Source organism: Adiantum capillus-veneris, chromosome 20 (genome assembly GCF_014529385.1).
Source record: "Adiantum capillus-veneris isolate H3 chromosome 20, ASM1452938v2, whole genome shotgun sequence".
Lineage (NCBI taxonomy): Eukaryota > Viridiplantae > Streptophyta > Polypodiopsida > Polypodiales > Pteridaceae > Adiantum > Adiantum capillus-veneris.
In genome coordinates this window covers 8992748-9007931 of record NC_140950.1, presented here as the reverse complement: position 1 = coordinate 9007931, position 15184 = coordinate 8992748, and the positions used below count along the sequence as shown (strand labels likewise).

At 43.0% G+C, this 15184-nt stretch overlaps 1 protein-coding gene across 1 annotated transcript; it reads left to right on the top strand.

Moving 5' to 3' along the window:
• The first annotated feature begins 5180 nt into the window (after positions 1-5180).
• Positions 5181-8507, top strand: LOC147432063 (uncharacterized). The gene is made up of 5 exons (XM_086491918.1): positions 5181-5330; positions 5446-5582; positions 5680-5881; positions 6041-6846; positions 8027-8507. Exons 1-5 carry the CDS (start codon positions 5240-5242, stop codon positions 8213-8215), a joined length of 1425 nt encoding a protein of 474 aa, XP_086348044.1. The 5' UTR covers positions 5181-5239; the 3' UTR covers positions 8216-8507.
• The last annotated feature ends 6677 nt before the right edge of the window (positions 8508-15184 follow it).

The following is a 15184-nucleotide window of genomic DNA, read 5'->3' as shown; positions in this document are numbered from 1 at the left end:
AGAAGACTATTGGGCAGTCTCCCAAGGGGTCCAATGAGCATTCAGGAGCCCCATGGCTTGCCTGATTCCTATTGGCCAGGAGGCAAAGGGGTCCAATGAGAGTTTAGTTTAATTATTTAATTACCTAAAGCTCTCACAAAAGGGGAAAGGGGGACACATGTCTAAAGGCTATCACTTATGCTGCTTAATTCCTATTGGCTTGACCTGGGGAGGTCCAATGAGGCAAAGGCCAGACTTATTTAGCAGCTAGGGCTCGCCCAAGAGAGAGGGGGGGCTGATTTTTGCTTGGCATTGACACACACACTCTCACACTTGACCATGTGTGAAGGGAAAATACTCTATCTCCTCCCAAGCTTTAATGGAGAGCTCATCACCTACTCCAAGCTTGTGAGATAGAAGCCTACATCAACACTCTCTTGGCATGTGGATGCAAATCCAACCAAGAGCCAAGCTTCAATGCATGCTCATCTTCTCTACCAAGCTAATTACTAAGCTAAGCTATGCTAATATGAGTGATTATGTGAGGAGATGTACTTCTTTCTCGTAAGTTACTTCTTTTTCCTCTCAATCTACTCTCATACCCTGCTAGCTCTCACCATCTTCGAAGGTGTGTGAGGTCTTGGGTCTGAGAACGGGGATAATTCAAGTTGTGTTTGATTAAGTGTTTTGCTTGGTGTATGAAGCTTCCATCTTCATTGCACTAGCTAGTATTGAAGGAACACAAAGAATTGTATTGTACAATGTCTCTCTTGATGGGAGAAACCATAATACAAAGCCTTTTGGAGGGGGGACCGGCTCCATGCAAATCCGGTCCTCAACTGTTGTCAATAGCTTAATTGCTCTCTCTCTCTTTTGAAAGTATTGTCGATGCTATCTAACTAGGTGTTATGCTTTTTGTTGCTCTCTCCACCCAAGCACTCTTGTAATTCTCATTAGGAATCAACTCTAATGAAATGCTCACTATGTTCATGCTAATTTCCGCTACACATAAGATTTTAGGCCATTGAATGTTACAACGCTTCATATGCGTCATAAGCTTTTGTAGGCTACATGCTAAGTACATAAGTGGCACACATGATAGCCTCAAGCCAAAACGAATGTGGCAAAGCTTCACTTTTGACCATACATAAGTACATAAGTGGCACACATGATAGCCTCAAGCCAAAAAGAATGTGGCAAAGCTTGACTTTTGACCATACATAAGTACATAAGTTGCACACATGATAGCCTCAAGCCAAAACGAATGTGGCAAAGCTTGACTTTTGACCATACATCGTGCTATTTCTGTGAATGATATGTTTTTCCTCTCAGAAACACCATTTTGTTGAGGTGTATATGACACTATACATTGGTGTTTTATCCCACGACCGGCCAGAAATGCATTAAATTCATGAGACATATACTCCCCCCCTTGATCGGAAAGGAGGGTGCCCATAGTACATTTAGAGACATTTTCAGCCATAGCCAAAAATTGCTTGAAGCACAAAAACACTTCGGACTTAGCTTTAAGCAGATACCCCCATGCATGCCTCGAGTAATCATCAATGAAAGTCACGAAGTAAAGGTGATTGCCCAAGGACAGAGTTTGCATGGGCCCACAAACATCACTATGCACAAGCTGCAACCTGCAACTTGCATGTAGCCCTAACTGCACCATCCTTTGGAAACTTCGAATGCTGCATCTTACCCAAAATATAGCCTTCACAGGTGCTTCAAGAGGCGGCAAAGAAGCAACCATATCAGATTTTTGCAAACGCAGCAAACTGGAAAAATTCAGATGCCCACCAAAACGTGCATGCCAAAGTTTTTCATCTGAAACAGCCTTTGAATCCACAACTGCATTTGCAAAATTCTACCTCCACTTGTCATACAAAGTGCTTATACAACCCACGTCATAAAATGCTAGATGCAACAATTTTATCACCAAAACTGAGATCATGAATTGTACATCTGTCATCCACAAATTTGACAACAAGACCAAGTCTAGCAAGTGAAGATATAGACAAAAGATTCTTTTTTATCCCATATACATAAAGTGCGTCAACAAGTGTGAAAGAGCTGCCATTCGCAACAATTAGCACAATCTTTCCGACTCCCTTGAACGAATAAGAGGCATTGTTGGCACAAGTGACTAAATTCCCACGAGGGACATCCTCAAGAGAGGAAAACAAGTCATGGTGAGAGGTAATGTACTTTGTAGCACCACTGCCAAAATACCACACATTAGCATGTGCAGCAATTGATATACATGCATCATGGACAAAAGGATCATAATTGAACTCTGCATAAAAAGCCCATTCTACATCTACATCAACATCACAATCTCCTTTCACAGAAGACTCTACAATTGCTGCAATTGTAGTGGAATCAACCTCTTTCTTCTTAGCCTCTTTTGCCTTCAATTTCAAACACTGCTTGCTTGATCAAGTGATTATTAGCTTTACAATAATGGCAACACATCTTCTTTTTTCCCTTTTCACCAAAATTCCTAGACTAGGTGTTGCCAACAGAAGCATTGGGAACATGTGGATTTGCGGGGGATTTGCCACTCGTCGAAGAATCATGAGAAGTGGCTACATTGATGTTACCACTTTTCCTCTGAGCAACAATTAAAGTTTGTTCAACTATACACTTCTTGAAAGTGACTCTTGCAGCAGCAATGTGCATAATGCATCAAACTTGACAACTTATGGATTTCCTTGGGTCATAAGTCTCCAAGTACTAGCAAAAGTTTGGTAAGAATCTGGCAAAGCATCAAGAATAGTTTGCATAAGGGAACTGTTAGAAATGACTTCGCTTGCAAAAATAAGTTGCTCATTTATATCCTTGATACCAACAAGGAAAGTGTCCATTTCATCCTCCTCATACATAATCTTTGACTCCAACTCTTTACGCAATAATGCAATTTTAGCCTCATTGCGACTTGCATAAAGACCAACCATAATATCCCAAGCCTATTTTGCAGATTTACCTAATCGAATTTGAGAAGTAATAGTGTGCTTCATAGATAATGCAATCAATGCATGAGCCTGCACATTTCTTACATCCCAACGAGCCTGCTCAGTTGCAGGCAGAAGAGCTCTAGTAGCAACAATCCTGCCACCAAAACCTGCAACGTCCTCAACATTGCTTATATCCATAGAACCAGGACGTACATCAATGCCCTGCATAAGATTCCAAATGCCCTTTGACACAAGGACATGTTGCATCATGTAAGCCCACACTGGGTAATTGTCCCCGTCCAGTCTATCATCAACATTAAACATCTTGAATACATTTGTGTTGTTGTCAGCCATGGTGAATGCTTGCACCTGATGTGAAAACTGCCCGAAAAGAGGAGAAAAGAAGTGGGACTAATGCGTGCTATATAGCACAACCCGAAGAAGATTGTAAGGGACCTGTTATGAAAAAAACGACACTGAAAGAAATTTTGCACAAAAGGACAAAATTGCCTATGCAGTACTGCTCGTAGTGGAAACGAGTCCGAATGGAAAATCTGACGCTCACCAAAGCTCACTGAAATCTGAGAAAGTGAGCAAGTGTGTGATGGCGATGTTGGCGACGAAGCCCGAGATGATGCAACCTGGTCTAATACCAATTGTTGGAAATAGGGTTACAAGGAAACACACGCAACTTGGAGAAGACGAAGGAAGCTCAAGGCACACAACATGGAGTAGTATTACTTGGTGTGCAATAGAAAGATAAGATAGCCCTAGAGTGATGGGTGTACATACAATGCACGGGGGGGAAAACCTCCTAGAGGGCAGAAATGCCCCGACGGTCCTAAATGTGTTCACACACATCACTACCACATGTATATGTTAACAATTTTACTCTTCCCAGAGAGCACATCAATGCGTGAGAGGGGATATGATTTGTAAAAAGGGAAGGAGGGAGGGCGTTTAAGTAGGGTGAAGGGAACACATTCCAAGAAAAAAGGAGGGAAAAGGGACGAGGGAGATTGTCTACGATACCATACAGAAGCAAATGATGGTCGAGACCAATTATTTGATTGATCTTAGACAATTTGCAATTTTGTATGAGAGCTAGAGTAGTGATGCCTTGGGAAAGTTGTTTTTGTTAGAGAGATGCTCGTCTTGGTATCTTCTCTTGGCTTTTGTAGCGGAGGACAAGTGGGTTCCTCCTCCCTCTCTTACAATTTGGATGTGCAAGGGATAAACATCTTATTTTGGAGTACCACATTTAGATATGATGGAATGGATGCGGATAATTTGGAGGCACAACATTGGAGTTTTTTAGTCCCTTGGCTTCTATGAGCTTTTAAAGGAGGTTTCTTACAACATATACTTTTTATGATATTGGTAGTCTATTGGCCAGAGGTGGAGAGAGCCTTTGGTAGATTTGTGTAGGCTTCCCACACCCATTCAGAGTTTCTTCACCACTTTCATGATCAAGTATCTTATCATTTGATGTATTTTTGTGGTTGTATGGGTATTTTTCTCCATGGTCTCGTTGTATATGTTTCAGGTTTTTTCCATATATCTTGTATATGGACCTTCGATTGACTTTTATGTAATGCAAAGGGTCTTAAGCCCCACTTTTAGAGAGAGAGAGAGAGAGAGAGAGAGAGAGAGAGAGAGAGAGAGAGAGAGAGAGAGAGAGAGAGAGAGAGAGAGAGAGAGAGAGAGAGAGAAGGAGCAGAAGAAGAAGGAGGATAACTTTTTTTTTTGTTGTGGGAACAAACCCAATTGACTTGAAAGGTTTCTCTCGATGAGTCTTGAAACTCAAGATTGGTATGCAAGATGGAAATGGGACAGTCAATCCACCACAACTTGTTGCATAGAAGCATGCTTAGCCATCTCAAAAGTTGAGGGATTCTTTAATAACATGGACCCCCAACATAACGCGACGAGAACATGCAAGGTGATTAGGCAATTGGTGCTCATGCCATTTTGTTTCTCGCTCTGGCTAGCATAATTTGTGAACCCAAAGTCAAATGCATCATGTATAACACCACCTCTCGGTTTGGGGCCCTAATTAATTAGCTTGCATCCATCATTCCCCCCTTGATCCTTTGTTCCCCTCTGTGTATCAATTGGAGTTTGTGCCATAGTCAAATTTGTTGCGCTTGGGGCTAACATAATTTGGCCTAAGCCAAATGCATCGTGGATAACACCTCTCCGTTTGAGGTCCTAATCCATTAGCTTGTTGCATCCATCATTCCCCCCTTGATCCTTTGTTCCCCTCCATTCTACTGCTAAGAGTAGTGGCAAAATGGATGACGTGGCACGGCAAAACAGCAAAAGTCGTCCTGTCTCTCCACCGTTCACAACAATTACACTTCTCATCATCAGCAAAGCAAGCACCAGGTTCGCTTTCTGTCTCATCGGGTTTTTCCTTGCAGCTCTCTTCCGCTTGACAGGAATTTCTATTTTCCCATTCATTTTGCGATTCTAAGTTGAGACCTCGTTGGGCTTGGCACAGACATGGGTCCCAAAAACTCAACAGCAACGTGTGCTAGTGCCCTCCCACCAAGGGACCTCTCCTGGATTGATCGCATGTACATGAAGTTCGAGACCATGTGCGTTGAAGTGGACAAGAACCCTTCATTACTTTTACAGGCAATTTTTTCGCACTTCTGGGGCCTGCTCTTTTACTCTGGTATCGACTGGCTGCAATAAAAGGTGGAAATGTTTCTCGTGTTTGTTTTTACTGTAGGAAACCTCAAAGTATGTGGAAAGTCAAGTAAATGCAGTGGGTGTCAATGTGAAGAAGCTTTGTACTGAGCTTATTCAGGATTTGATTTCAACACCCATGCTATCTCCCGAAGGAGTCGATAAGAAGCTAGAGTGTGCGTTGCACTGCAAGTGCCACTGCATGGATTTGGAGAAACCCAAGCTTATTGGCACCGATGCAGCAGGTAAGGGAAGCATCACAAAAGAAGGAGTTAGAATTCTTCAAGACAATCTTTTTTACTTCATTGCTCATCTATTTTTGTGTTATACACTATTCATTCTCATGTGTTCTGTTACTCGAGCTTATGCAAAAGAAATTGACGATTGGGAATTACATGCAACAGGCATTGACAATGGAGATGATACCTTTGATAATACTGTTTACCAGAAAGAAGATATGATGAAGGAGGAAGGCAGTCAGGTAGAAATGCCAAACATTGTGGAGAAGGGAGGTAGCAAGGTAGAAGTGAAAAATATAGATGTTGCTAGGGAACCCCAGAATCCTAAAATTTTTGAAGTGTGCGGCCCAGACCTCAACAACACTCATGGGAAAGATGACATCAATAAAGGACGAAAGCTGTCTACTCTCATTAGGCAACTTGAAATCGAGGATATTGGAGGCTACAAGAGTTGTGAAGAGGAGCTAGACCTTGCCAAAGGCTTCAAAAGTGTACAGCAAGAAGAATTCAAAGGTAACTGCAAGAGCACGGTTGCTGGAGAAAACAAGTCTACAAGTGAAGTGAGTGTGAGGGGGATCATGGAGACAGCAGTTAGCAGAAGCGAAGCAGTCTTTGCAGAACACACAAGCCGACTGAAGGCAGATGACAACAAAGAACGTGTTGGTGCTAATGTTTCAAATGCAACATATGTCAAAGGTTACACAAACACTTTTTTGGGAAGCCAAAACGACAAATTGAAACCAGAATTTCTTCAGGAAATGCGGGCAAGAAGTGCAGAAGACCTTTGCAAGAGGCCAGTGTCAGATGCTGACTTCCCAAATGTTCTCATTGGAGAAAGAGAGTTGCTTTTGAATACTCATGCTTGCTATGCAAAGTCTACTTTGATTGCAGAAGATTTGCAGGCAGAGGAAGTGAAAGATTCCATTAGAACAGATGGCAGTTTTCAGTCTTTGTGCACCTATGATCTGAAGGTTTGTGCTCTCTAGCATTTACAGTCCTATTTTGCCTCAACTATTGCATTGTCTGTTTCCTCCCGTGTCTTGCTTACTACTTATTTTGCGTGGATCTGTATTCCACTTTTTTAAAAGCTGGTACTAGAGCAAATAATTTGAAGGTGACTGCTTGAACTTCGAGAACTGTCCACTTGCACAGAATTTTATTTTTTGGAAGATGCTGACAATTGAGTCTGAGTACATCTACGATTGTGATTAAATTTGGAGCTCATTACAGTCAAGACCTCTAGACACAAACAGGAACAGGTGAGACCTTTCCTTGCATAGGCCTTAGATTTGGAAGAATGGAGAAAAACTCCTTTCAAGTCCCTCTGAGTTGGCGGGTTACTGTTGTGGCAAGTTTTGTCTTTCTTGAAAATATCATGCTATTCTCCACACCATTTAGTTTGTTTGTTTGTTTTTGTTTTTTCTTTTCTTTTCTTGTGTCCCTTGCTTTTATAGTTTTATGAGTGCTTTATTCCCTCTTATAATTTGTGAGTTCAGACTATTCTGAACTTATGAAGGTAAATCGTTTTTGCCTTTCAGGTCATAACCATTAGTATCTCAGCTGTTATGAGAGAATGTGACAATTTTGGCTTCTTGGCACAGACTTCTGCTGCAGCTCTTCCTGTGTAATGAAGTTTGTCCTGAGCTTAGCTCTTTCTTGGGGTCCTGAGCCCATATGCACTTTTACAAAAAAGTAAATCACTTTCCAATTGGGTTACTCGAGAAGCAGGTGTTCTGAACTTTAAATTTCCTAGTGGCATGATTAGCCATCGGTTATCTATTTACTGCTGTTTTCCAGGCTTCATAGCTAGTACTGGTGCAAGTAGATGATTCATTATGACTGCTTATCATAACTGCCAAGCACACTCACAGTACTTCTCATGAATGGCCTCACCTCATCATCAAGCCCACCAGCATGTTGTGGTTGCAATTTTAGCTTCCACACAAATGTAATAACTTGTGATTTCATCTAGTTTTAAGTCAAACAATGATGGGCAGTGAAATGACATATTTCAAAAAATTTCCCTGGTGTGTCAAAGACCTGTTTCTGGAAGTCCATTGACCTTGCAATATGTAATTCAAACTTACTGTTGTGTTTTCAGTCAACCACAAGCGGCCTTTGATTGAAGCTTTTTGTGTCTTTTCTGCACAGGATGACGAACCAATAACCATGTCGGAGTTCTTCAATAAGGAGGATGTCCATGATGAAGAACAGTCGGCGCATTGGTTTGTTGGTGAAGATCTCAGAAAGGCTCTCCAACCAGATATTTTCAGTGTTGAGAAATCTCGATATGGAGAGAGCTTTGTTAATGAGTTTGACTTGGATTGGGAGCTGCTGTGAAATTTGACACAGGACCCGAAATGGAGTCGTCAAATAACAAGGGAGAATACTGAAACCCAAGTAACAAAGGTTTCATTCCTTTCCTGTATGTGTTGTGTCAGGAAGGCGGCAGTCAGTGCCTGACTTATGTCTCTTTTACATGAAAGATTACTGAATAATATAATGCCAGGCTTTGTACAGTACTCTGTTTGATGACTGTAAATACTTACATCTATAAAGTTGATCAAAATGATCAAGGGAGCATGTTCGCCCGGAAGTTGTATAAATTTATAAGTTATCAAGCATTTTTAAACTGCATGCTCCACCCCCCCCCCCCCCCCCCCCCCCCCGCGCCCCCGCCCCAACCACCCAAAAAGAAAAGGACAAAAGAAAAAAACGAATACCCCTCTATTGGGGAAATTAGTGCTGATTTCTGTCACTGGAAAACACCTGGTGATGCTCAAAATGAGCCTGTCTCAAGAGCATACCCAAAGGTCATATGTGAAAAATGGTAAGAAGTGTTACAACTGAGCAATATGGCTATAAACAGGAGAAAGCATATGTAAAAAGTGGCCTGACTGCCTACAGAAGGAGAGATGAGGGACTCCTAGCAAACTCTGGAAGATCAGCACCTTGAATCCTCTGAACAAGTGACTCCATTGGTGATATGAAGGACCAGCAAGGCCTGCTAGAAGGTTTAGTTAGAAATACAATGTGCAGCTGTATACGAGGATGAGTGTGGAGAAGCCATGCCAAGAACCTTGTAGAGTTATTACAAGAAGGTAAATGTAGAAGAAACCAAAGCTACTGTGGAGCACAACGAGGAGGACAGGTCAGTCCACTTGCTCAAATGATGCTCTTCTGAAAACAACAGCGAACTGCCACTAAGGCAAATTTTTTTGGTGGAGGTGGAACGTCGGGCAAGGCATTGCACAGGACATGGTGCTTCATGCCACCACTTGAGGGATGATTGGTTCTCCCAGCTCCGTCTGAAAGAACAGGTCTCGAGTTCAAGTCTCATCAGGTAGATCTTGAGGTCTCTTGGATTGTTCCTACGACGTTAAACCCCCCCCCCCCCCCTTTCCCAACTCATGGAATATTTATTATCATGTTTGGAGAAGGACCTTCATTAGTTCCCATGAGCATAAAAGTACGGTGCATCTCTAAAGCTGCAAGGCAATGTGATTGTTCTCTGTGATTAGCTTATATTAGTAGTAATTGTTTTTATGATGGTCTCTCTTGGAGTGTAAGAGATTTTGCTCATTAAAAAGGGGGAAATCTCTCTCTCTCTCTCTCTCTCTCTCTCAACCTGCAGGCCCTCCCCCCTCACGCGTAACCTGCAGCCCGCCCCTCGCATAACCTGCAGCACACCCCCCCTCCTTTTGTGTGTAACCTGCAGCCCCCTCCCCATCGAATAATCTGCAGGCAGTGTGCAACCCACAGCGCGCCCCCCCACTGCCCAGAAACCCCCCCCCCCCCCCCCCCCCCTCTTCCCCGCAGGTACAGGTTTTTGAGAAAACAGAGTTTGAAAATGGTTTTTTTTTTCAGCTTTGCAAAAAATAGAAATTGCAAGCAGAATTTACCGAAAATTAAAAAATACGGAAATTGCAAAGTTTACAGAAATTGCAGAATTGGCAGTTGCACAAAGCGGGACTTTGTCTTGCAGAAATTGCAGGAAGTGCAAATGTATGCCGTGTATGCTTAAAGTGGAAGGACATGTATGCATAATGTGGTGCATGTAATGTGGTCTCCTACTACCATCGCAAATTTCCGTCTCGTTTTTTACGGCGACTAAGCATGAGGAAACAGAATGATAAGCTCGACCCCTTAGTGGATGCAGTTCAAAAGTGCAAAGAAGAAATGAACGAAACCATTAACAAGATCAACCGCAACTTATTGGGCACAATAAAAATTCTTGACGAACGCGTGTTGGCCCAAGAAAGCAAGATAACTACACTGGGAGATCGTATGATGGCCCAAGACGAAGAGATTGCGGTCGCCGTAAAAAACGAGGGAAATTTGCAACGGTAGTAGGAGACCACACTACATGCATCACATTATGCATGAGGAAACAGAATAATAAGCTCGACCCCTTAGTGGATGCAGTTCAAAAGTGCAAAGAAGAAATGAGTGAAACCATTAACAAGATCAACTGCAACTTATTGGGCACAATAAAAATGCCCGACGAATGTGTGTTGGCCCAAGAAAGCAAGATAACTACATTGAGAGATCGTGTGACGGCCCAAAACGAAGAGATTGCGTCACTCAAGAGGGAGCTCGTTGAGGCACGATCACGAAATACACTTGAAGAAGGAGAATTGCAACCTTCAGGAATAGAAGAGCTCAATACGTCAAAAGAGCAAGTGCGAGCCATCAAAGAGGGGGAAGAGAAGCACAAAGAAATGACGACCTCTTGGGTAGACGTTATTACAAAGACTCAACAGAAGGCAGATGAGGCCGAGAAATGGATTGAGGTTGCCAAGAAAGGGAAAAGCAAGGAAACAACAACGTCCACACCCACCATAATTAACCTGACACTAGAAGAGGAGCAAAGAAGGCGTGTGTGCTCTCTACACGTGAGAATTTGCGGCCTTAAAGACAAAGATAATGTGGACGAAGAGGTAAAAGAACTCATGGCTTTGATGGGGGTTCATGAGCCGATGCACTTAAGAGCTTGGAGAGTGGGCAACAAGAAAAATGGGAGCAAGGGGCAAACCTTGAAAGAAAGGACACTTATCCTTCGTTTTTCCTCCATGGAAGCGAAGAAGGACTTTTTGAAGAAGAGACCAATTCTTAAGAAAACGGGCATCTTTCTCGGGGATGATCTTACCCTCTCACAGATCGCTCATATGCAGGAGGTTAATGCCAGAGATTAGAGCGGCAAGGAAAAAAGTAAGATTGCTTTTTACCGAGTTGGAAGAGGTGATATTGGAGCCATTCTCCACATGACGGTGTGAGACCTATGGGACCACACTCAAAGTTGCTACCTGGAATTGTAATGGATCTATGTGTCTTGATGTGGGTGCTTTTGAGGAACGTTTTAGTGGGAGAGACATCATCTTCTATTTGAGACACATCAAGTGTAACAAACTTGGACACTCCAAGTCAAGATTCTATCGCGACATTATGCCCTCCCTCGGTGGTTTCTCCTCCATTCATCACACAGACCACCATGAGATTGTTCTAGTCGAGTTGTCACTATAGTGGCTCTCACCCTTACATTGAGCTTGTACACCCCACGTGATAGGCTATTTTGGCATCCGTTGGGGATTATATTGTACTCAGTAATATTCAGTCCTGATTTTTCCACAAAAAAAAAGAAAAAAAAAGAAGAAGATTCTACCGCGACACAGCAGAGATGCACTTCGAAACCGTTCACAGTTCACGATGGATTCGACACGGTCCGGCGGAGTTCTGTGTCTAGAGATATTGGCCCCAAAGACTAGCGCCCTTTTCGGTATTTCTTTTTGTATTAATCTGCAACTCAAAAGTACAAGGAGTGGGAGGGGTCTCACTCTCAGACTCTGCGTCGAGATGCTCTGCAGAGTGGGAGCCTTGTCCACTTATTTATAAGTTTACAAGGGATGCTAAAAGCAGAGCCCCAAAAGCAGTCATATTTCAAAAGCCTTTTTAAATAAAGCAAATAGTTCCAAAAGCTTCAAAACTGCCAAAAATCAGCATTGTGTAAAATCTGCCCAGCTTTCGCTTAGAGAAAAGCTGTCCGTACAGCGTCGCAAGTTGCACCGCAAAATGCGGAATTTTGTACAACATGCCACGTCAGCACTCAGTGCCAGCACTCAGCGAGAAATCCGGAAGTCTACCATGTCACTGCCATGTCAATGGTTTGTGACATAACCCCCTCTTGAAAGTATTGTAATCGCCCTCGATTACGCGTGTAAAACAGATAGAAGCCATAAACTGTCTTAGCAGACACTGACTGTTAGTACTGACACACTAGGAAAACACATCTAGCACATGTACCAATTGATAGTCACATCACAAGACATCACTTGACATCACATGAACAAATCACATTCACAATTTATACGGATCTTAGATCATGATTAATTGGCAATGTTTAGCAATCGCATCTAGATCCACTCGGGACCTCATACATGCCCGATTAACTAATCCTTATTGCAATCAAGTCTATCGAGATCTTTCAGACCGAAATGTTGCAGTCATTTCGTTTATCAGTTCCTGTACTTAGACAAGTCAAGAACAAATCAATATCATATTATCGGGAATTCCATTTCATAAAGTCATAGAGCAGAATACTGTCAGCTCACAGTATCCCCGAAACTCAAAAGAGACATTAGTGACTTTAGTATCAAAAATCGGGGCAATCTGTTGACAAAGGAGTGCAGCGAATCCCCTCTTGTGCATACCCACTGCACCAAAATTCCGCCCAGCTGAGTTCGGGGTTTAATTCGGAATAGACTATACTAAACCAAATGCTTCAAGGTAAAGGTGCACAATCTGAGGAGTATGTGGCAGGTCCTCCTGCTTCATCCACTTCGCATCCAATGCGGGATAGCTCTTGAATTTAACCAAGAACCGCCTTATCATTTTACCTTTTACCTTTTACCTTTCTTTCTTTATGTGCCAAAATCTGTTCTGGCAAAAAGGTCTTTCACTTGGTTCATAATCTCTTCATTCTGGGCTCAGCTCACATGGTAAGGTGGCCGGTTCGGTGGTGTGCTTTTAGATACCAAATCAATGGTATGATCCTCAGGACGAGCTGTTGCCAACTCGCCTGGCAGCCCCTCGAAAAGCAATCAGCATGAGTGTGGTGAAAATCTTGGCGTTCTTTTTCTAGATTAGACATATTTGTCCTATGGTCATCATTCAACTCTTTGAAAAAGATCGAGTAAACAAACAGATTGGATTTCATTAATTTTGAAACGGCCGAAGCCGATACAATAGGGACTGACTTGCCCTTAAGTTTTACATTAAGTACAATGGTTCGGCCCTTTTCTGTAGTCAAAGTCGCTTTTCTCGCCCGATAGTCGACCATGGTGTTGTTCTTATGGTACCAGGGAATTCCCAGGAGGACATCACAACCTTCCAAGGGCATTATGTAGAAGTCCTCGTGCCCCAAATACCCCTGACAATGCAATTGAAGTTTGCCAATGACAGGTGTAATGGCTACGTCCCTGTCGGGTGCCGCTAGAACTGCCTCTGCTAGTGGTCCCATTCCATCGGGTGTAATTTTGAGCCGCGCCGCCAATTCAGGTGAAATGAAGTTTGCCTTGGCTCCTCCATAAGAAAATCAGGGCTTCTTGATCTTTCACTTTGCCCCAAGCTCGACAAAGTTCTGTACTCTCATCAGTCGTGCTTCGGTCTGTACCCATGCCATCTGGAACCAGTCGTGCTTTCATCTTGCCTTTCCGTCCACGTTCCTCAGCTGCTTTTGAACTCTTTGGCCTTTCTTCATCTTGTTCTTTCTATGCCTTTTTAGGGCACTTCGCGGAGATGTGTCCTTGTTCCCCGCATCCAAAACACTTCCCCTCTTTAATGTAGTTGGCTCTCTCCCGAGGAGTGAGCCGGGGTCGTGCATCCTTATCTTTCTGATCATGGGGGACTCTTCTTCTTTCTACTTCCATTTTTAGAAGTCTGTTCTGTTTTCTATGTCTTGATCTCATCTGTGGGGTAAGTCAAACTGCCTGAGTGTATGGCAAAGCCCCATTTCGCTTCTTGTTCAATAGAAGAGTGGACCACCACGTTCGAGCATTTCCCTTGAAGTAAGAGGTAGCCCTCCGAATCTTGGAGTACTATGTGTAATGCCCTCCAGAGAAAGCTATGTCAAACTGCTGTATGAAGGCCAAAGCCCTCGAAGCATCTCGAAATCCATAAAAAGTGTCAAATTTAATTGACTGTCTGTCACGAGGACGTGGCAGCTGATAACTATGTCATGAGGACGTGGCAACTGCTAACCTTAGTTGTTGGTTTCTTTCCAATGATTTTAGTTTTATTTTTTGAGACCCTCTTTTTGAAGTTGCAAATGGTCGGACGTTGTATAGCCAATGTGAACGGTAGTTTCAGCCGCAAATGGGAAGTTGATCGGCATTGGAATTCGTATAGTATGAGGATGTCTAGGCTCAATCCAAGGTCATGTAGGTCCCCCCGTCGCACTTAGCAAGTCGGTGAATACTATGAAGTGAACTCAATAAAGGCATAAAGTCAAGGTAGGATCACCGACTGAAAGTATCTAACTGTTGGGCCACATTGTACTTTTGGATGCGGTCCCAATGAGGATAGATGGTCAGAAGACAAGTGGGAGCCCAACGAAAGCATCTCCTAAAAATTAGGGAATTGCTATTTTTGGTCCGTGAAATGTGTCGTGTGTCACAAAGTGATGACGTGGCGGACAACAGAAACCCTAATTTTTGCCAGAAACCCTAATTTCCAGAAATCGCGAAGGCTTTTTTTGAAACGATGAGCGACGCGAATTTTGCTTTTTTTTATAAAAAAAAGAGAAAAGACTCTCTAAGAGAGAGATAGAACTGATGCTTTTTATTTTAAAAGCTTTTGGGGCTCTGCTTTTGGGCATCCCTTGTATCTTTAAATAAGTGGTGAGGGCTTCACTTCTCAGAGCATCTGGACGTAAAGTCTGAGAGTGAATCCCGACCCTTTGTCTTGTACTTTGAACTGATTAATATAAAAAGAAATACCGAAAGGGGCGCTAGTCTTTGGGGCCAATATCTCTAGCCACGGAACTCCGCCGGGCCAGTGCAAATCTATTGTGATCTGTGAATTGTTTTGAAGTGGTTATTTGGTGTTGTCGCGGTCGATTCTTGACTTGGAGTGTCCAAGTCTGCTACAGTGGTATCAGAGCACGGCCGATTTCTCTTCTACGGGAAATCCGATCCCCGATTTTTTTTTTCCGCGGCACCTATGGCTTCAGGCAATGATCAGTCGACTCCCTCTGCATCTGGAGATGCGGGCAGGGATCACAACAAAGATTCTGGCACGGAGTATGGCCCGCCT